Source organism: Oncorhynchus kisutch, linkage group LG4, assembly GCF_002021735.2.
Source record: "Oncorhynchus kisutch isolate 150728-3 linkage group LG4, Okis_V2, whole genome shotgun sequence".
Lineage (NCBI taxonomy): Eukaryota > Metazoa > Chordata > Actinopteri > Salmoniformes > Salmonidae > Oncorhynchus > Oncorhynchus kisutch.
This window is the reverse complement of record NC_034177.2, coordinates 4,344,760-4,368,209: the sequence shown is the minus strand read 5'-3', so window position 1 is coordinate 4,368,209 and position 23,450 is coordinate 4,344,760. Positions and strand designations below refer to the sequence as shown.

Here is a 23,450-nt window from a genome sequence, read left to right as displayed (position 1 = left end):
AATATCTTTGCAGTTTGGAAACCTTAGTGTTTTCTTTCCAAAGCTGCCAATTATATGCATAGTCGAGCATCTTTTCGTGACAAAATATTGCGCTTAAAACGGGCACGTTTTTTTATCCATAAATTAAAAGAGCGCCCCCTATATCCAAGAAGTTAAGGAGATCCTTTAGCACCTCAGACTCAGTGACCGCCTGCAGGGAGAAACTTTGTAGCGATGCAGGGGAAAAAGAGGAAGGAGCATTGGGGATAGTCGCATTAGAAGGGGTGGGAGATGAGGAAATGTTGAACGGACAAGGAGGTATGGCTGAGTCAAATAGGAATCTTGACTTAATTAATGAAGTGGTGATTAAAGAGCTCAGCCATGTGCATCTTGTCAGTAACAACCACATCATCAACTGTCATCAATAATCTTTCTCAGATTATTACCAATCCCACAAGGTATGACTACATGGGCAGCTGTGAAGAGGCTTTATTCTCCAGGTCTTTAACCATTTTTCAGAACATCTTGGGGTTAGACCCACAGAGTGAGAACTGCTCCTTAAAACTACTTGGCACCACACGTCCCGCTAGGGCACCTCCCCCCACTGCTCAACTGACACAGTAGCACACAGAACGCAAAAAATATTCTTAGAAATATTTTACCTCCACACATTAACAAGTCCAATAGCTCAAATGAAAGATAAACACCTTGTTCATCTAGCCACCAAGTCAGATTTCTAAAATGTTTTACGGCGAAAACATAGCACATATTTATGTCAAACCACCACCAAAGATAGGCTAATTTACATAGCCATTTTGTAGAACAATAGATGCAATCACAAAAGCAGGATTAAAAGTAAAATAATTCACTAACCTTTTGAAAATCTTCATCAGATGACAGGAATAGGACATGTTATACAGTACATTTATGTTTTTTTCAATAATATGCTAATTATATCCATAAATCACGGTTTACATAGAAGGTCATGGCTAAAAAATGCTACAACAATGCCTGGAGAAATTATGGTAACTCTGCCAGATAACAGAAATACACATCATAAACGTTGACTAAATATACATGTTCTACATATACTTAGAAAGATACACTTCTTCTTAATAAAACAGCTGTGTTACATTTATTTTTAACTTTACAGATTTCGTTCACTAGGCTATAATGTGAGTCGGCGCTCAGGAATTAGCATTTTGGCTCCTCCACAGAAACCCAAATTTAACACATAAATGTTCCCTTACCTTTGCTGTTCTTCCATCAGAAGACCTGGAAGGGTTTATACTTACCAAAAACAGCTTTAGTTTTGAAGTCTGTGTCTTTCGGTTATCAAACACGACATATTTCGGTTGAAATGCAGCCAAAAAGTAAAGTTAGTTCGCACCAAACGTCAAAATTACATATTATATGTCGACTAAACTTGTCAAACTTGGTTCAGAACACAGCGTTAGCATGCTATATAGCTTCACCGCAATTCTCAGGACAAAGAGAAACAGACGCATCGTTTAATCAATCTTGAAAGAAAGACACCACAGGCGCAGAATGCGCGTGAGATCTCGCGCGACCGAAAGGATTCGGCCCGTCATTAATCTCGTTAGCGCGCGATTCACACAATGAGAAGCCCCATTGAAAGCGGACACCGCGCTGAAGGCATAGGAACTGTTCCCAGGACCGTAGGTGCTTGGGAAGGGTGGGGGCGATGACGTCAAAGTTGGGCCAACATTTTGGATGACAAGAGAGAGTTTGGGAGAATGAGTGCCCTGAGAGTTCTGCTTTACTTACAGACATAATTTAAACGGTTTTAGAAGCTTTAGAGTGTTTTCTATTCAATAATATTTATTATATGCATATATTAGCAATTTTTTACAGATTTTTTTTCTGTTTACTATGGGCACGCATTTCACCAACAGTATTCTGCCCTAGCCTTAACAGGTTTTAACCTCTTGCGAACCCGTATCCGGGAGCGTAATCATAGCCTCAAACGCATTAGCATAACGCAGGGGACATAAACTTTTCCTATTCATTAAAATCGCAAATGAAATTAAATAAATATATTCAAACACAAGCGTAGCCTTTTGTTAACAACACTGTCATCTCAGATTTTCTAAATATGCGTTACAGCCAACGCTAGACAAGCATTTGTGTAAGTTTATCATGGCATAATGCTATGCTAGGCTCTGCTGGCAGCAGGCAACATTTTCACGAAAATAAGAAAAGCAACCAAATTAAATCATTTACCTTTGAAGAACTTCAGATGCTTTCACTCAGGAGACTCCCAGTTAGATAGCAAATGTTCCTTTTTTCCCAAAATATTATTTTTGTAGGCGAAAAAGCTCCCGTTTCTTCATCATGCTTGGCTGAGTAATCGACCGGAAAATGCTGCAACTATAACGGCAAACTTTTTTCAAAATTTGCTCCATAATATCGACAGAATCACGGCAAACGTTGTTTAGGATCCATCCTCAAGGTGTTTTTAACATATATATTCGATAATATATCCGTCGAGGCAATTGGTTTCTCATTCGAAGCAATTGGAAAAATGGCTACCTCAGTATTTTACGCGAGATTTTCTGCGGGAGACACCATGTGACCACATGCTATATATGGTCCCTTACAGCCATTCTTCAATGGAAATGCCTGAAAAGACGTCACAATGCTGTATAGACACCTTGGGGAAAACGTGGAAAACGTAAGCTCATTCGTAGCTCATTCACAGCCATATAAGGAGTCATTGGCATGATGCGGTTCAAAAAAATGCGGCACTTCCTGGTTGGATTTTTATCTGGTTTTCGGCCTGTAACATCAGTTCTGTGGCACTCACAGACAATATCTTTGCAGTTTTGGAAACGTCAGAGTGTCTTCTTTCCAGAGCTGTCAATTATATGCATAGTCGAGCATCTTTACATGACAAAATATCTTGTTTAAAACGGGAACGTTTTTCATCCAAAAATTAAAATAGCGCCCCCTATATCAAAGAGGTTAAAGCAACTAACTTTGGCCTTCCGGATAAGTGCCCTTATTTCTCATTTTCCTGAACGAGAGCCAGTCAGCCTGAGTATGAGTGTGCCGAGCCTTTCGCCAAATGGAATTCTTGAGGTGGAGTAACTCTGCCAGATCACGATTGAACCAGGGGCTGAACCTGTTTTTAATTCTAATCTTCTTTATGAGGGTTTGTTTGTTAACACGACCACTGAAAATATAAAAAACAGAAGGTCCAAGCATCTTCGACAGAGGATCAGGCTGATTCTGTAACAATTTCCAGAGGCCAGGTCATTAAGGAAGGATTGCTCATTAAGGTTGTTTAGCAAGCGTCTATGACAAATCAGGACAGGTCGCTTCACTGAGCAGCCATTACGAACACAGGCTGTAAAACAGTGATCACCAAGGTCATTACAGAAAACACCAGACTGATACCTATCAGAATTATTTGAGAGGATAATATCAAGAAGAGTAGCCTTTTCTGGGTGTTTGTAGTCATACCTTGTGGGATTGGTAATAATCTGAGAAAGATTTAGGGAGTCACATTGCTTTAGGACTTGCTCAGGTGCTTTAAGCATGTCCCAGTTTAGATCACCTAACAGGACAATTTCAGACAGTGTAAGGGGCCAGGAGAGGTTACAGGCCGGTGCTGATGGAGGACGATAGCATCCAGCAACAGTCAACAAAGAGATATTTGAAAGTGTAATGCTTAAAACCAGTAAATACAATAGTTAGGGACAGACTTGATGGAGACAACCGAGCACTGAAGGTGTTCCTTGGTAAAGATTGCCACTCCACCACCTTTGGAAGATCTGTCTTGCCGAAAAAGGTTATGACCAGAAAGGTTAACATCAGTATTCAAAACACTCTTCCTTAATCACGTCTCAGTAATTACCAACACATCTGGATTGGAGCTGTGAACCCACACTTTCAATTGATCCATATTAGGTTATAAGCTTAACGTGCAGAAAACCCAGGCTTTTAACGAGAGCAAAAATCAGTGAAGCAGATATCAGAGCACAAGTCAGAATATGGGGCCTTGCAACAGTAGACGGGCCAGGATGTACATGGACATTTCCTGACATCATCAACAGTAATACAATCAGGGCACGGCAAAGGACAGGGAGAGCTCTGAACTCTTTTTTTTAATGAATTCAAAGCCCGCGAGAGGTGATTAGAATAGGATGTGAGGCCAAGAGTCTGTGTAACCAATAGAGAGTCAGTCATGAGTGTGGGAACAGACGGTTGGGTAGACGAGCAAGTTCATAGTCAACACAGCATGCAGGAGTCATGAGGCAAATAGCATAAAGTACAATAAAAATATATATAACGACTTGGGGCTATCTGTTGTAAGTTCAAAGAGTCACTCGCCCCAACAGTGAGTGTGTGATGGAGGCGAGCGGAATCACGGGAGAGAGGGGGGAGTGTGGTGGGGCTACCTGTACCAGACAGGGGGAGACAGACCAGGGCAGACGGTGAACAGAGAGGGGGGAGTGTGGCGGGGCTACCCGCACCAGACATGATAATTATTATTATTATTTATTTTTTAAGATGGCGGTAATCATGAGTGCATTGAGTTCCGGCTCGAAGGACCGTATTGCTAACTGTCCATTGTAAATAAATATCAGTGTAAAATGACAGATTCATGTGAACTTGTGTGTCGGTCCAGGTGAGGTGGCCCGTTTAAAGGCGGAGGTTGAGATGCAGGTGTCCCGGGCGGCGCAGGAGAGAGAGGAACTGGAAACCAAGTTGGCTCATGCAGAGAGGAACCACCGGATAGCCCTCAGCACCAAAGAACACAGTCACAGAGAACAACTGGAGCAGGAACACGTCGACAAGGTAAATCACAGCTGTTGGATTGCTGTTAGAGAGGAACAGTACTGTTATGGAATCAAACTCCTCTTACAATACATTTCATTGTTTTATTTAACTTAAGGCAAGTCAGTTAAAATAACTAATTCTTGTGTACAATGACGGACTACAGGGGAACAGTGGGTTAAACTGCCTTGTTCAGGGAAGGAAGGACAGATTTTTAACTTGTCAGCTCTGGGATTCAATCCAGCAACCTTTCGGTTACTGGCCCAGCGGTCTAACCACTAGGCTACCTGCTCTAACCACTAGGCTACCTGCTCTAACCACTAGGCTACCTGCTCTAACCACTAGGCTACCTGCTCTAACCACTAGGCTACCTGATCTAACCACTAGGCTACCCGCTCTAACCACTAGGCTACCCGCTCTAACCACTAGGCTACCCGCTCTAACCACTAGGCTACCCGCTCTAACCACTAGGCTACCTGCTCTAACCACTAGGCTACCTGCTCTAACCACTAGGCTACCTGATCTAACCACTAGGCTACCTGCTCCAACCACTAGGCTACCTGCTCTAACCACTAGGCTACCTGCTCTAACCACTAGGCTACCTGCTCTAACCACTAGGCTACCTGCTCTAACCACTAGGCTACCTGCTCTAACCACTAGGCTACCTGCTCTAACCACTAGACTACCTGTCTCTAACCACTAGGCTACCTGCTCTAACCACTAGGCTACCTGCTCTAACCACTAGACTACCTGCTCTAACCACTAGACTACCTGTCTCTAACCACTAGGCTACCTGATCTAACCACTAGGCTACCTGATCTAACCACTAGGCTACCCGCTCTAACCACTAGGCTACCCGCTCTAACCACTAGGCTACCCGCTCTAACCACTAGGCTATCCGCTCTAACCACTAGGCTACCTGCTCTAACCACTAGGCTACCTGCTCTAACCACTAGGCTACCTGATCTAACCACTAGGCTACCTGCTCCAACCACTAGGCTACCTGCTCTAACCACTAGGCTACCTGCTCTAACCACTAGGCTACCTGCTCTAACCACTAGGCTACCTGCTCTAACCACTAGGCTACCTGATCTAACCACTAGGCTACCTGATCTAACCACTAGGCTACCTGCTCTAACCACTAGGCTACCTGCTCTAACCACTAGGCTACCTGATCTAACCACTAGGCTACCTGCTCCAACCACTAGGCTACCTGCTCTAACCACTAGGCTACCTGCTCTAACCACTAGGCTACCTGCTCTAACCACTAGGCTACCTGCTCTAACCACTAGGCTACCTGCCGACCCAACATAACAGACTGATCTCTACAGGACAGTACATGACTGACTGATCTCTACAGTACAGTACATAACTGACTGATCTCTACAGTACAGTACATGACTGACTGATCTCAACAGTACAGTACAGTACATGACTGACTGATCTCTATAGTACAGTACATGACTGACTGATCTCTATAGTACAGTACAGTACAGTACATAGCAGACTGATCTCTATAGTACAGTACAGTACATGACTGACTGATCTCTATAGTACAGTACAGTACATAACTGACTGATCTCTACAGTACAGTACATAACTGACTGATCTCTATAGTACAGTACATAGCAGACTGATCTCTATAGTACAGTACAGTACATAGCAGACTGATCTCTATAGTACAGTACAGTACAGTACATAGCAGACTGATCTCTATAGTACAGTACAGTACATAGCAGACTGATCTCTATAGTACAGTACAGTACATAACTGACTGATCTCTATAGTACAGTACATAACTGACTGATCTCTATAGTACAGTACATAGCAGACTGATCTCTATAGTACAGTACATAGCAGACTGATCTCTATAGTACAGTATAGTACAGTACATAGCAGACTGATCTCTATAGTACAGTACAGTACAGTACATAGCAGACTGATCTCTATAGTACAGTACAGTACATAACTGACTGATCTCTATAGTACAGTACATAGCAGACTGATCTCTATAGTACAGTACATAACTGACTGATCTCTATGGTACAGTACATAACTGACTGATCTCTATAGTACAGTACATAACTGACTGATCTCTATGGTACAGTACATAACTGACTGATCTCTATAGTACAGTACATGACTGACTGATCTCTACAGTACAGTACATGACTGACTGATCTCTATAGTACAGTACATAACTGACTGATCTCTACAGGACAGTACATAACTGACTGATCATAAATGCTCATCAGACTATCTTTGAATGTTGTAGTTTTTTTGCCATTGTATGACCTAGAGCTGTATTTAAAACAAATCAATTGTGTGTGTGTTTGTGTGTGTGTGTGTGTGATGTACAGGAACAGCAGTGTGTGAACCTAACCCTGCAGAGGGAGCGTGCAGAGGCCCAGCTACGATCCCATTGTGAGCAGCAGCGTTTGCAGAGCCAGGCTGACCTGCAGCAGCTGCAAGAGGAGATGGTCCGGCTGCAACAAGCCTGCAACAATAGCCTGCTGCAGGCCGAGAGCACAAAACAACAGGTAGATGTGTGTGTGTGTGTGTGTGTGTGTGTGTGTGTGTGTGTGTGTGTGTGTGTGTGTGTGTGTGTGTGTGTGTGTGTGTGTGTGTGTGTGTGTGTGTGTGTGTGTGTGTGTGTGTGTGTGTGTGTGTACATCTTTACATGTCCTGAGGACAGGGGAAACAGCGAGAGCTATTCCCATCATGCCCTGGTGTTGCTAGAGTGTTTTATCAAAGTATTTGGTTATAAATATAGTATCAAAAGTTAAAAATATAAATCATTTCTAATTCCTTATATTTAAGGAATAATAATAATAATAATTTATAATAATAATAATAATAATTTATTTAAGCCGATGACACCATTTATTTAATTTTTTTATGTGGATAGCCAGGGTCACACTCAAAGATCATTTATAAATAAAGCATTTGTGTTTAGTGAGTCCTCCAGATCAGAGGCAGTAGGGATGACCAGGGATGTTCTCTGTTTAGTGAGTCCTCCAGATCAGAGGCAGTAGGGATGACCAGGGATGTTCTCTGTTTAGTGACTCCTCCAGATCAGAGGCAGTAGGGATGACCAGGGATGTTCTCTGTTTAGTGAGTCCTCCAGATCAGAGGCAGTAGGGATGACCAGGGATGTTCTCTGTTTAGTGGGTCCTCGAGATCAGAGGCAGTAGGGATGACCAGGGATGTTCTCTATTTAGTGAGTCCTCCAGATCAGAGACAGTAGGGATGACCAGGGATGTTCTCTGTTTAGTGAGTCCTCCAGATCAGAGGCAGTAGGGATGACCAGGGATGTTCTCTGTTTAGTGGGTCCTCCAGATCAGAGGCAGTAGGGATGACCAGGGATGTTCTCTGTTTAGTGAGTCCTCCAGATCAGAGGCAGTAGGGATGACCAGGGATGTTCTCTGTTTAGTGGGTCCTCCAGATCAGAGGCAGTCGGGATGACCAGGGATGTTCTCTGTTTAGTGAGTCCTCCAGATCAGAGGCAGTAGGGATGACCAGGGATGTTCTCTATTTAGTGAGTCCTCCAGATCAGAGACAGTAGGGATGACCAGGGATGTTCTCTGTTTAGTGAGTCCTCCAGATCAGAGGCAGTAAGGATGACCAGGGATGTTCTCTGTTTAGTGGGTCCTCCAGATCAGAGGCAGTAGGGATGACCAGGGATGTTCTCTGTTTAGTGATTCCTCCAGATCAGAGGCAGTAGGGATGACCAGGGATGTTCTCTGTTTAATGAGTCCTCCAGATCAGAGGCAGTAGGGATGACCAGGGATGTTCTCTGTTTAGTGAGTCCTCCAGATCAGAGGCAGTAGGGATGACCAGGGATGTTCTCTGTTTAGTGGGTCCTCCAGATCAGAGGCAGTAGGGATGACCAGGGATGTTCTCTGTTTAGTGAGTCCTCCAGATCAGAGGCAGTAGGGATGACCAGGGATGTTCTCTGTTTAGTGAGTCCTCCAGATCAGAGGCAGTAGGGATGACCAGGGATGTTCTCTGTTTAGTGAGTCCTCCAGATCAGAGGCAGTAGGGATGACCAGGGATGTTCTCTGTTTAGTGAGTCCTCCAGATCAGAGGCAGTAGGGATGACCAGGGATGTTCTCTGTTTAGTGAGTCCTCCAGATCAGAGGCAGTAGGGATGACCAGGGATGTTCTCTGTTTAGTGAGTCCTCCAGATCAGAGGCAGTAGGGATGACCAGGGATGTTCTCTGTTTAGTGAGTCCTCCAGATCAGAGGCAGTAGGGATGACCAGGGATGTTCTCTGTTTAGTGAGTCCTCCAGATCAGAGGCAGTAGGGATGACCAGGGATGTTCTCTGTTTAGTGAGTCCTCCAGATCAGAGGCAGTCGGGATGACCAGGGATGTTCTCTGTTTAGTGAGTCCTCCAGATCAGAGGCTGTAGGGATGACCAGGGATGTTCTCTGTTTAGTGAGTCCTCCAGATCAGAGACAGTAGGGATGACCAGGGATGTTCTCTGTTTAGTGAGTCCTCCAGATCAGAGGCTGTAGGGATGACCAGGGATGTTCTCTGTTTAGTGAGTCCTCCAGATCAGAGACAGTAGGGATGACCAGGGATGTTCTCTGTTTAGTGAGTCCTCCAGATCAGAGGCAGTAGGGATGACCAGGGATGTTCTCTGTTTAGTGAGTCCTCCAGATCAGAGGCAGTGGGGATGACCAGGGATGTTCTCTGTTTAGTGAGTCCTCCAGATCAGAGGCAGTAGGGATGACCAGGGATGTTCTCTGTTTAGTGAGTCCTCCAGATCAGAGGCAGTAGGGATGACCAGGGATGTTCTCTTGATAAGTGTGTGAATTGGACCATGTTCCTGTCCTGCTACGCATTCAAAATGTAACTAGTACTTTTGGGTGTCAGGGACAATTTATGGAGTAAAAAGTAAATTATTTACTTTAGGAATGTAGGGAAGTTAAAGTAGTCAAAAATGTAAATAGTAAAGTACACATACCCCCAAAAAACAACTTAAGTAGTACTTTAAAGTATTTTTACTGAAGTACTAAACACCACGACTAAATAATGTAATTGTAACTCTGTAACTCTCCCATTTCCATGGGCCAGGCTCTGTCCCAGAAGGAGGGCGAGAAGGCAGCCCTGACAGAGAGGCTGGCAGGCCTACAGCAGGATCTGGAGACAGCAAGGCTGGAGATGGAGAGAGGCAGGAGAGATGCTCTGAGCCTTCACGAACAGGACAAGGTAGGGAACTATGATGGTTGGGGTCAATTGGAAGTGATTTTAATTGGAAAATAATGAAACAACTTATGAAATAAATGTCTTTTCCTTTTCAGTTTATTGAATTGGAATGTCGATTTATTTGACTGAATTCAATTCAAATTGACCTCAACCTGGTAACCGTGATGGAGACATGATGATGGTTTGGGACTACAAAGGCAGATGAGAGAGAAAACATCTCTCGACCCCTTTGATCTCTTAGTTCCCCCCCCCTCCCTTCCTCTCTCCGTCAATCTCTTTAGGACAGTATATCAGGTCTTCAGTGTGAGCTGCAGTCCCTGCGTTCTCGCTTCGAGGAGTCTCTGAGTTCCCATGAGTCATCAGAGAAGAGTCTGACTGAGCAGGTCAGAGAGCTCAACCAGCAGAGAGAAACAGCACGACATGAGGTGAGTGGCCCTTCAATCAATTCATCAATTCATCAATCATGCATCGAGGTGAGGGGACACTCCATCTTTACTACTGCTGCTACCACTGCTTGTCTCTCTCCAACCTCTATGTGTGTTTGTTCTCCAGAGGGGGTTGGGATGAAGCAGAACACACATTTATGTTTCCCTGCGACTGAATGGACAATAAAGCATTCTTCTTCTAGTTATTCTTCAACCATGTGAAAAGAATAAACTCCCTCTTTCATCCTCTCCTCCCTCCTTCTCCCTCTCCTTCCTGCCTCACCCTCTCCTCCCTCCCTGCCTCATCCTCTCCTCCCTGCGTCAACCTCTCCTCCCTGCCTCACCTTCTCCCTCCTTCCCTCTCCTCCCTGCCTCACCCTCTCCTCCCAGCCTCACCCTCTCCCTCACCCTCTCCACCCTCCTTCTCCCTCTCCTCCCTGCCTCATCCTCTCCTCCCTGCCTCACTCTCTCCTCTCTGCCTCACCCTCAATGCCCTGCCTCACCTCCTCTCCTCCCTGCCTCACCCTCTCCCTCACCCTCTCCACCCTCTCCTCCCTCCCTACCTCACCCTCTCCTCCCTCCCTGCCTCACCCTCTCCTCCCTCCCTGCCTCATCCTCTCCTCCCTGCCTAACCCTCTCCTCCCTGCCTCACACTCTCCTCCCTGCCTCACACTCTCCTCCCTTCCTGCCTCACCCTCTCCTCCCTCCCTGCCTCAGCCTCTCCTCCCTCCCTCACCCTCTCCACCCTCCCTGCCTCACCCTCTCCCTCCCTGCCTCACCCTCAAAGCCCTGCCTCACCTCCTCTCCTCTCCTCCCTGCCTCACCCTCTCCCTCACCCTCTCCACCCTCCTTCTCCCTCTCCTCCTCCCTCCCTGCCTCAGCCTCTCCTCCCTCCCTCCCTCACCCTCTCCTCCCTCCCTGCCTCACCCTCTCCCTCCCTGCCTCAGCCTCCCCTCCCTCCCTCACCCTCTCCTCCCTCCCTGCCTCACCCTCTCCTCCCTCTCTGCCTCGCCCTCTCCTCCCTGCCTCACCTTCTCCTCCCTCCCTGCCTCACCCTCTTCTCCCTCCCTGCCTCAGCCACTCCTCCCTGCCTCACCCACTCCTCCCTGCCTCACCCTCTCCTCTCCTCCCCGCCTCACCCTCTTCTCTCTCCCTGCCTCAGCCACTCCTCCCTGCCTCAGCCACTCCTCCCTGCCTCACCCATTCCTCCCTGCCTCACCCTCTCCTCTCCTCCCCACCTCACCCTCTCCTCCCTCCCTGCCTCACCCTCTCCTCCCTGTCTCATCCTCTACTCTCTGCCTCACCCTCTACTACTGACTACTGTGTCTAGATAGATGGATAGTACTGTGTCTAGATATATAGATAGTGATGTGACTAGATAGAGGGATAGTACTGTGTCTAGATAGATGATAGTACTGTGACTAGATAGATGATAGTACTGTGACTAAGTAGATGGTCGTACTGTGTTTAGATAGATGATAGTACTGTGACTAGATACATGATAGTACTGTGACTAGATAGAGGGATTGTACTGTGACTAGATGGAGGAGTGAGAGTGGGGTGAGAAGTGGGGTTGTGTGAGGGGTGAGGGAGGGTGAGGGAAAATGAGGAGTGGTGGTGTGGGAGGGGTTAGGAGTGGGGTGAGGGAGGGAGGGGTGAGGGGGAGGTGAGGAGTGGGGTGAGGGAGGGGTGAGGGGGAGGTGAGGGAGGGTGAGGGAGAATGAGGAGTGGTGGTGTGGGAGGGGTTAGGAGTGGGGTGAGGGAGGGGTGAGGGGGAGGTGAGGAGTGGGGAGGGGTGAGGGAGGGTGAGGGAGAATGAGGAGTGGTGGTGTGGGAGGGGTTAGGAGTGGGGTGAGGGAGGGGTGAGGGGGAGGTGAGGAGTGGGGTGGGGTGAGGGAGCGGTGAGGGAGGGTGAGGGAGAATGAGGAGTTGTGGTGTGGGAGGGGTTAGGAGTGGGGTGAGGGAGGGGTGCGGGGGAGGTGAGAAGTGGGGTGGTGAGGGAGGAGTGAGGGAGGGTGAGGGAGAGGTGAGTTGAGGAGTGGGGTGGGGTGAGGGAGAGGTGAGGAGTAGGGAGGGGTGAGGGAGAGGTGAGGAGTAGGGAGGGGTGAGGGAGGGTGAGGGAGAATGAGGAGTGGTGGTGTGGGAGGGGTTAGGGGGAGGTGAGGGAGGGGTGAGGGAGAGGTGAGGAGTGGGGTGGTGAGGGAGGGGTGAGGAGTAGGGTGGTGAGGGAGAGGTGAGGAGTGGGGTAGTGAGGGAGAGGTGAGGAGTGGGGTGGTGAGGGAGAGGGAGAGGGAGAGGTGAGGAGTAGGGAGGGGTGAGGGGGAGGTGAGGGAGGGGGGAGGGAGGGGTTAGGAGTGTGGTGAGGGAGGGTAGAGGGGGAGGTGAGGAGTGGGGTGGTGAGGGAGGGGTGAGGAGTAGGGTGGTGAGGGAGAGGTGAGGAGTGGGGTGGTGAGGGAGAGGTGAGGAGTGGGGTGGTGAGGGAGAGGGAGAGGGAGAGGTGAGGAGTAGGGAGGGGTGAGGGGGAGGTGAGGGAGGGAGGGGGGGAGGGAGGGGTTAGGAGTGGGGTGAGGGAGGGAGGGAGGGGGGAGGGAGAGGTGAGGAGTGGGGTGGTGAAGGAGGGGTTAGGAGTGGGGTGAGGGAGGGGTGAGGGGGAGGTGAGGAGTGGGGTGGGATGAGGGAGAGGCTGTTCGGTTTCCTCCTAAAGACAGAACGTCAGCGGTCTTAACAGCCACCCTATTTCCTGTATAGGGCACTACTCTTCACCAGTGTAGTGTAGTCCCTGATCAGAATAGTACACTAGGAAATAGTCCCTGATCAGAATAGTACACTAGGAAATAGTCCCTGATCAGAATAGTACACTAGGAAATAGTCCCTGATCAGAATAGTACACTAGGAAATAGACCCTGATCAGAATAGTACACTAGGAAATAGTCCCTGATCAGAATAGTACACTAGGAAATAGTCCCTGATCAGAATAGTACACTAGGACATAGTCCCTGATCAGAATAGTACACTAGGAAATAGTCCCTGATCAGAATAGTACACTAGGAAATAGTCCCTGATCAGAATAGTACACTAGGAAATAGACCCTGATCAGAATAGTACACTAGGAAATAGTCCCTGATCAGAATAGTACACTAGGAAATAGTCCCTGATCAGAATAGTACACTAGGAAATAGTCCCTGATCAGAATAGTACACTAGGAAATAGTCCCTGATCAGAATAGTCCACTAGGAAATAGAACCTGATCAGAATAGTACACTAGGAAATAGACCCTGATCAGAATAGTACACTAGGAAATAGACCCTGATCAGAATACTACACTAGGAAATAGTCCCTGATCAGAATAGTACACTAGGAAATAGTCCCTGATCAGAATAGTACACTAGGAAATAGTCCCTGATCAGAATAGTACACTAGGAAATAGTCCCTGATCAGAATAGTACACTAGGACATAGTCCCTGATCAGAATAGTACACTAGGAAATAGTCCCTGATCAGAATAGTACACTAGGAAATAGTCCCTGATCAGAATAGTACACTAGGAAATAGACCCTGATCAGAATAGTACACTAGGAAATAGTCCCTGATCAGAATAGTACACTAGGAAATAGTCCCTGATCAGAATAGTACACTAGGAAATAGTCCCTGATCAGAATAGTACACTAGGAAATAGTCCCTGATCAGAATAGTCCACTAGGAAATGGTCCCTGATCAGAATAGTACACTAGGAAATGGTCCCTGATCAGAATAGTACACTAGGAAATAGTCCCTGATCAGAATAGTACACTAGGAAATGGTCCCTGATCAGAATAGTACACTAGGAAATAGTCCCTGATCAGAATAGTACACTAGGAAATAGACCCTGATCAGAATAGTACACTAGGAAATAGACCCTGATCAGAATAGTACACTAGGAAATGGTCCCTGATCAGAATAGTACACTAGGAAATAGTCCCTGATCAGAATAGTACACTAGGAAATGGTCCCTGATCAGAATAGTACACTAGGAAATAGACTCTAAACAGAATAGTAGGAAATAGTTTCCACCAGTTCACCATTTGGGACGCACACTAGTGAGCAGTCCTTCCCTCTCTCACTCTCTTGTTACCTAGGGAACTTGCCTAGGTAACCAGAGAGTCTCAGCGCTTATTTCCATTCATCAGGTGACTCTTAAAAGAGCATTTTGGGTTGTTGGAGTGGCAGGCAAGTGGCAGTGAGAGTGGTGGTGTGTACTATTGTGTGAGTCCTGCTAGAACGGAGGAGAGACCCGCTCTTATACTCTCAAGGAAGAAAGAGGTCATTGCCCTCATCCGTGAGATGCACCGCCATCCTTACGGACACAGCCCAGGGACACAGTGCTTTATGGCGGAGTGGTGGATTGTGGGAATGCGCCTGTCACGGAGAAATGCAAGCTGGGCCCATGTGGAACTGACAAATAACTTCTTGCCAATTCAAATGCACGCAGTACACACTATCAATACTTCACCGTTATGTTCCGTTCCACATCTGTGAGTTCTCCCACCGGTTTTCGTATTTATATTGCCATTTATAAATGAGGACATGCGTGCTCTTTTACTGGACTCGACCAACTGTGCACAGCATTACTTAGGACATTTGTATCTGAAAGCTTTGGATTCAGGGATTTAAAAGTACCTATCCAATTTCAGATGTGTAAATATGTCTACAATTTTTCTTACGAGTTTTGTATTTGTTTAACAGTTCTTCAGGATCGGTGCCCCCCCCCCCCCCCCCCCCCCCCCCGCCCCACGGGACGGTTGAGCTAACGTAGGCTAATGCAATTAGCATGAGGTTGAGCTAACGTAGTCTAATGCGATTAGCATGAGGTTGAGCTAACGTAGGCTAATGCGATTAGCATGAGGTTGAGCTAACGTAGGCTAATGCGATTAGCATGAGGTTGAGCTAACGTAGGCTAATGCGATTAGCATGAGGTTGTAAGTAACAAGAGTATTTCCCAAGACATAGACATACACTACCGTTCAAAAGTTTGAGGGTCACTTAGGAATGTCCTTATTTTTTTTTCTTCCCTTTATCCATTTTATTCAACTGTTACATGCAAAAAAAAAGAATGCTCAGATGTGCCTTTCTGAATTTTGAATCCTAAACAACCTGCCTACACATAGTTTAAAGTACAATACCAACATAGTTACTGGAGCAGGTCAAAGCTGTGTGCTGGAAAACCTTGGTAGAGCATGGGTGGAGGAGGCATCGTGGTGCTGGTAAACCTTGGTAGAGCATGGGTGGAGGAGGCATCGTGGTGCTAGTAAACCTTGGTAGAGCATGGGTGGAGTAGGCATCGTGGTGCTGGTCAACCTTGGTAGAGCATGGGTGGAGGAGGCATCGTGGTGCTAGTAAACCTTGGTAGAGCATGGGTGGAGGAGGCATCGTGGTGCTGGTCAACCTTGGTAGAGCATGGGTGGACTAGGCATTGTGGTGCTGGTAAACCTTGGTAGAGCATGGGTGGAGTAGGCATCGTGGTGCTGGTAAACCTTGGTAGAGCATGGGTGGAGGAGGCATCGTGGTGCTGGTAAACCTTGGTAGAGCATGGGTGGAGTAGGCATCGTGGTGCTGTAAAACCTTGGTAGAGCATGGGTGGAACAGGCATCGTGGTGCTGGTAAACCTTGGTAGAGCATGGGTGGAGTAGGCATCGTGGTGCTGTAAAACCTTGGTAGAGCATGGGTGGAGGAGGCATCGTGGTGCTGGTAAACCTTGGTAGAGCATGGGTGGAGTAGGCATCGTGGTGCTGTAAAACCTTGGTAGAGCATGGGTGGAACAGGCATCGTGGTGCTGGTAAACCTTGGTAGAGCATGGGTGGAGTAGGCATCGTGGTGCTGGTAAACCTTGGTAGAGCATGGGTGGAGTAGGCATCGTGGTGCTGGTAAACCTTGGTAGAGCATGGGTGGAGTAGGCATCGTGGTGCTGGTAAACCTTGGTAGAGCATGGGTGGAATAGGCATCGTGGTGCTGGTAAACCTTGGTAGAGCATGGGTGGAGTAGGCATCGTGGTGCTGGTAAACCTTGGTAGAGCATGGGTGGAGTAGGCATCGTGGTGCTGGTAAACCTTGGTAGAGCATGGGTGGAGGAGGCATCGTGGTGCTTGTAAACCTTGGTAGAGCATGAGTGGAGGAGGCTTCGTGGTGCTGGTAAACCTTGGTAGAGCATGGGGGGACTAGGCATCGTGGTGCTGGTAAACCTTGGTAGAGCATGGGTGGAGTAGGCATCGTGGTGCTGTAAAACCTTGGTAGAGCATGGGTGGAGGAGGCATCGTGGTGCTGGTAAACCTTGGTAGAGCATGGGTGGAGGAGGCATCGTGGTGCTGGTAAACCTTGGTAGAGCATGGGTGGAGGAGACATCGTGGTGCTGGTAAACCTTGGTAGAGCATGGGTGGAGTAGGCATCGTGGTGCTGGTAAACCTTGGTAGAGCATGGGTGGAGGAGGCATCGTGGTGCTGTTAAACCGTGGTAGAGCATGGGTGGAATAGGCATCGTGGTGCTGGTAAACCTTGGTAGAGCATGGGTAGAGGAGGCATCGTGGTGCTGGTAAACCTTGGTAGAGCATGGGTGGAATAGGCATTGTGGTGCTGGTAAACCTTGGTAGAGCATGGGTGGAGTAGGCATCGTGGTGCTGTAAAACCTTGGTAGAGCATGGGGGGACTAGGCATTGTGGTGCTGGTAAACCTTGGTAGAGCATGGGTGGAGTAGGCATCGTGGTGCTGTAAAACCTTGGTAGAGCATGGGTGGAGGAGGCATCGTGGTGCTGGTAAACCTTGGTAGAGCATGGGTGGAGTCGGCATCGTGGTGCTGGTAAACCTTGGTAGAGCATGGGTGGAGGAGGCATCGTGGTGCTGGTAAACCGTGGTAGAGCATGGGTGGAATAGGCATCGTGGTGCTGGTAAACCTTGGTAGAGCATGGGTAGAGGAGGCATCGTGGTGCTGGTAAACCTTGGTAGAGCATGGGTGGAATAGGCATCGTGGTGCTGGTAAACCTTGGTAGAGCATGGGTGGAGGAGGCATCGTGGTGCTGGTAAACCTTGGTAGAGCATGGGTGGAATAGGCATCGTGGTGCTGGTAAACCTTGGTAGAGCATGGGTGGAATAGGCATCGTGGTGCTGGTAAACCTTGGTAGAGCATGGGTGGAGGAGGCATCGTGGTGCTGGTAAACCTTGGTAGAGCATGGGTGGAGGAGGCATCGTGGTGCTTGTAAACCTTGGTAGAGCATGGGTGGAGGAGGCATCGTGGTGCTGGTAAACCTTGGTAGAGCATGGGTGGAGGAGGCATCGTGGTGCTGGTAAACCTTGGTAGAGCATGGGTGGAGGAGGCATCGTGGTGCTGGTCAACCTTGGTAGAGCATGGGTGGAATAGGCATCGTGGTGCTGGTAAACCTTGGTAGAGCATGGGTGGAGTAGGCATCGTGGTGCTGGTAAACCTTGGTAGAGCATGGGTGGAGTAGGCATCGTGGTGCTGGTAAACCTTGGTAGAGCATGGGTGGAGGAGGCATCGTGGTGCTTGTAAACCTTGGTAGAGCATGAGTGGAGGAGGCTTCGTGGTGCTGGTAAACCTTGGTAGAGCATGGGGGGACTAGGCATTGTGGTGCTGGTAAACCTTGGTAGAGCATGGGTGGAGTAGGCATCGTGGTGCTGTAAAACCTTGGTAGAGCATGGGGGGACTAGGCATTGTGGTGCTGGTAAACCTTGGTAGAGCATGGGTGGAGTAGGCATCGTGGTGCTGTAAAACCTTGGTAGAGCATGGGTGGAGGCCTTGTCTCTGAGAGAGCTATAAAAGACGCTGTCAGACATGGCAGAACCTCCCTGATCTTCCCTTATTTGATTATTAGACTAATCCAGGCTCAGGATTCTCATGTCTGACAATGACAGAGACAGAGTGAGAATGTACAGCAAGGGGACAACATGGGGGGGTAGAGCGGAGGGGAGAGGGAGAGGGAGAGGGAGAGGGAGAGGGAGAGGGAGAGGGAGAGAGAGAGAGAGAGAGAGAGAGAGAGAGAGAAAAGGTCAATCAGTGAAGAACAAACACCATAGTAAATACAACCCTTATTTATGCTTATTTATTTTCCCTTTTGTACTTTAACTATTTCCACATAATATGACATTTGAAATGTCTTTATTCTCTTGGAACTTTCGTGAGTGTAATGTTTACTGTTCATTTTTTAAATTGTTTATTTCACTTTTGTTTATTATCTATTTCACTTGCTTTGGCGATGAAAAACATATGTTTCCCATGGTAATAAAGCCCTTAAATTGATTTGAATTGAGAGAGAGAGAGATAGAGAGAGCGAGAGAGAGCAAGAGCCCTCTTGGTAATATCATGAAATAAAAGATGGAGTTAACCCCTAGTGTAAATAAGTCAGTTGGGGCAGTGTTTATTTTCTCTCCTGCTGCAGGGAGAGGCAGGCTCCGATGAGATGGGACAGGTTCCCCAAGCTTCACTCTCATCTACTTGAGGACCACAATCAGAGGGCTCTCCTCTACCCTCCAGACCTAGATTCAAATAGTATTTGAATTATTCCCAATACTTTAGCTGGCACTGTGGAAACAATGCAGTAGTCCATCATACGAACATTTCGCACTTCAGGCAGACTAAATCAAACGCTTATGAATGATTTTGAATAGTATTTGAACCCAGGTTATTCTCCATCCCCCCTTTCCCCTGGATAGTAGTTGAACCCAGGATATTCTCCATACCCCCCTTTCCCCTGAATAGTATTTGAACCCAGGATATCCCCCCCCCCCATTTCCCTGAAATTAAGTTTGATGGGTTGGAAAGGGAGAGGATTAGAATTAATGAGAAGAAAACATATTATATGACCTGTATAAACATCATGCCTCTCCCTCCTCCCTGCCCTCTCCTCTCTTCCCTCCTCCCTCCCCTCTCCTCCCTCCTCCCTCCTCTCCTCCCTCCCTCCTCCCTCCCTCCCCTCTCCTCCCTCCTCTCCTCCCTCCTCCCTCCTCTCTCCCCTCTCCTCCCTCCTTCCTCCTCTCTCCCCTCTCCTCACTCCTCCCTCCTCTCCTCCCTCCTCCCTCCCCTCTCCTCCCTCCCCTCTCCTCCCTCCACCTCTCCTCCCTCCTCTCCTCCCTCCATCTTTCCTCCCCTCTCCTCCCTCCTCCCTGCCCTCCCCTCTCCTCCCTCCACCTCTCCTTCGCTCTCCTCCCTCCTGTCCTCCCTCTACCTCTCCTCCCCTCTCCTCCCTCCTCTCCTCCCAACCTCTCCTCCCCTCTCCTCCCTCCACCTCTCTCCCCTCTCCTCCCTCCTGTCCTCCTCCCCTCTCCTCCCTCTCCTCCCCTCTCCTCCCTCTACCTCTCCTCCCCTCTCCTCCCTCCACCTCTCCTCCCCTCTCCTCCCTCTCCTCCCCTCTCCTCCCTCTACCTCTCCTCCCCTCTCCTCCCTCCACCTCTCCTCCCCTCTCCTCCCCCCTGTCCTCCCTCCACCTCTCCTCCCCTCTCCTCCCTCTCCTCCCCTCTCCTCCCTCTACCTCTCCTCCCCTCTCCTCCCTCCACCTCTCCTCCCCTCTCCTCCCTCCTGTCCTCCTCCCCTCTCCTCCCTCTCCTCCCCTCTCCTCCCTCCACCTCTCCTCCCCTCTCCTCCCTCCTGTCCTCCTCCCCTCTCCTCCCTCTCCTCCCCTCTCCTCCCTCTACCTCTCCTCCCCTCTCCTCCCTCCACCTCTCCTCCCCTCTCCTCCCTCCTGTCCTCCCTCCACCTCTCCTCCCATCTCCCCCCTCTCCTCCCCTTTCCTCCCTCCACCTCTCCTCCCCTGTCCTGCCTTCCTTGGTCTGGTTAATTTGAAGCAGTCTTGGGCCTAGATTCAATCCGTATCCCAGAATATCCGCGCTATAACGTAATAAAAATGTTGAGACAATGTTTCTGCGTTCGCGGAGTACACAGTAAACACTGCCTCTGCTAAAGCGGGACTTCTGCGATACGGATTGAATCAAGTCCAACGTGGTCTCTTGGGTTCGAGTGCTCCGGCCTCCATCTCTGGTTTGAAGCCTCAGTGAGCTCCTCCTCTCATCTCCATTCCCTGGTCCTGCTAGGTGGAGGGTCTTCGGCGGGACCTCCATCGGGCAGAGGATGAACGTGACGCAGTGCGGGAAGAGCTGATCGAGTCCCACAGGAAGCTGAGGGAAGTGGCTCAGGAGAGGGACGACCAGAGGAAGGAGGTGCTGGACCTCAGGAGGCTGCTGGGGGACGAGATCCGAGACAAGGAGGCCATCCACTCCTCCAACCAGGAGCTCAGAGCTGCAGTGAAGAGAGCAGAGAACGACAACAACAGGTACAGTCACTCACCGTCCCATACAGACAACAGATACAGTCACTCACCATCCGATACAGACAACAGATACAGTCACTCACCGTCCCATACAGACAACAGGTACAGTCACTCACCGTCCCATACAGACAACAGATACAGTCACTCACCGTCCCATACAGACAACAGGTACAGTCACTCACCGTCCCATACAGACAACAGATACAGTCACTCACAGTCCCATACAGACAACAGATACAGTCACTCACCGTCCCATACAGACAACAGATACAGTCACTCACCGTCCCATACAGACAACAGATACAGTCACTCACCATCCGATACAGACAACAGATACAGTCACTCTGTTCCATACAGACAACAGGTACAGTCACTCACTGTCCCATACAGACAACAGATACAGTCACTCTGTTCCATACAGACAACAGGTACAGTCACTCTGTTCCATACAGACAACAGATACAGTCACTCTGTCCCATACAGACAACAGGTACAGTCACTCTAACTCTAACCCTCCAACGAGGAGCTGAGAGTCTCTGTCAAGAGAACGACAACCAAAAACAGGATTGTCTGATCTTATACAGCCAACAATGTGTGCACATGGGTCCAGGGCTTTATTGGGTTTTATGAAGTAGAAATGATGTAGACGGTATGGAGTTTAAAGACAAAACTGGTTTGAAATGAGTGTTTTCTAAACCCACTCCATGTGATGAGGCCCACACCCGAAAATACTCTGTACAGTCAGAGATGGCATAAAGATTTTCTGACAGGCCTTTTTAGACAGGCCTATGTTTCTGCTTATCGTTTCTGACATTTTGGCAGGCTATTTGTTATAAATTATATATCGATAATTAAACATGGGCAGCTTCTATTCTGTCATTATTGTTGCCCCAAGAAGACTATCATAAAAACCCTCACCAGAATGATGACATAAAGGGATAGAATGAATGATGTCATAAAGGGATAGAATGAATGATGTCATAAAGGGATAGAATGAATGGTTCAATCTGGTTGACATCAATAACGTTGGTTTTCTCTTTCCTCTGTCATCTCTGCTTCTCTCACGCAGCAAAGACGTTTAGGGACCGGGGAGAAAATGCAATAATGGGGATAAAACGGAATGGGGGAGATTTTCAGTGAAACATTTCTAAATTACATCAGTTTGACTGGTTTTAAGGAAATTAGAAGCTGTTAAAACAATCCAACATGTTTTTGATAAGATTTCATTTCGGCTTGGGTTGGTATTTTATGTGGTTGAAACACTAGCAACTTATATGATGCTAATAAAGGAAGCACCGCCAAATTTGCAAACGGTCCCTAACCGTGCATTCATAATCTCAAGATGCTGAAAGAAATCTATTTCTTAACTCCTGTTCCCGAATCAAATTGTATGACTTCACCAAAACATTTCCAAACATTAGACTACTGTTCTGGTCCTCTCTTCTATAACATTAGACTACTGTTCTGGTCCTCTCTTCTATAACATTAGACTACTGTTCTGGTCCTCTCTTCTATAACATTAGACTACTGTTCTGGTCCTCTCTTCTATAACAGACTACTGTTCTGGTCCTCTCTTCTATAACAGACTGTTCTGGTCCTCTCTTCTATAACAGACTACTGTTCTGGTCCTCTCTTCTATAACATTAGACTACTGTTCTGGTCCTCTCTTCTATATCATTAGACTACTGTTCTGGTCCTCTCTTCTATATCATTAGACTACTGTTTTATATAGTTAGACCAGATACATTGAGGCTCTATAGTTGAGGTTTAGTCTACACACTAACGTCAGATACAAATATTGAAAGTAAAACCTCACTGTGGCCCATAAACATGAATTGCACAAGAATGATACATTTCTGAATTTGTTTATGCATTGTTTTCTCTTTATTCAACCCCCTGCCCTTCATCCACATCCTAAAACCACCATTCCCGCGGGTATAACAGTGGGGATTGTGAGTTCTGACTCAACCCAACACATCACTATTTGAAATGTGACAATATTTTTCTTAAATATTTTGACAGTAATCTACCTCCATGTATCTGCCTCCATCTCTGTCGGCCTTTGAAGGACAAGGAGCCGAAAGTGTATTTTTGTAGTCGTTTTGACAGTAATCTACCTCCTATAACCCTGTCTCTGCCTCCATATCTCCCATCAGTCTGCGGCGTAGCCTGGAGGACAAGGAGCAGAAAGTGGTGGTGCTGGAGGTGTGTAAGACCTCCCTGCAGCAGGAAGTGTCCAAGCTGAGGAGCACCATGAGAGAGCTGGAGAAGTCCCGGCTGCAGGCACGCAGAGAGCTTCAGGAGCTACGCAGACAGGTGAGGCTTCATCTTCTTCTTCTTGTTCTTCTTCTGCCTCAGCCTCTAATCAGTCTCTATCTCTACCTGTTCAGGTGAAGATCTTAGAGAGGGAGGCTGCCCAACAGAGGGAGGAGATGGGAGAACTGCAGGCCAGGGTGTGTCAGGAGGAGGTGAAGGAAGAGGAGGCGAGGAGGGAGTCCTTCAGTCTTAAACAGAGAGTCCTGGAGAGCGAGGCGGGCAGGGAGGCGGCCATCAAGGAGGTACATTACCATGGGAGGCCCACAGGGCTGGGGGAGGAGGACAGGAAGGAGGTACGTTACAAAAGGATGCCCACAGGGCTGGGGGAGGAGGACAGGAAGGAGGTACGTTACCATAGGAGGCCCACAGGGCTGGGGGAGGAGGACAGGAAGGAGGTAAATGTGCTATTTCCG

General features: G+C 48.0%; 1 protein-coding gene across 1 annotated transcript in view; it reads left to right on the top strand.

The window, feature by feature from the left end:
- Positions 1 to 23,450, top strand: part of crocc2 (ciliary rootlet coiled-coil, rootletin family member 2) — a 182,574-nt gene that overhangs the window by 110,741 nt on the left and 48,383 nt on the right. Inside the window, exons 20-26 of the mRNA XM_031822324.1 lie at positions 4,634 to 4,803; positions 7,143 to 7,322; positions 9,864 to 9,998; positions 10,277 to 10,420; positions 20,486 to 20,724; positions 22,878 to 23,037; positions 23,112 to 23,279. Coding sequence (XP_031678184.1) covers positions 4,634 to 4,803; positions 7,143 to 7,322; positions 9,864 to 9,998; positions 10,277 to 10,420; positions 20,486 to 20,724; positions 22,878 to 23,037; positions 23,112 to 23,279 — 1,196 coding nt within the window. The remainder of the gene's footprint in view (positions 1 to 4,633; positions 4,804 to 7,142; positions 7,323 to 9,863; positions 9,999 to 10,276; positions 10,421 to 20,485; positions 20,725 to 22,877; positions 23,038 to 23,111; positions 23,280 to 23,450) is intronic.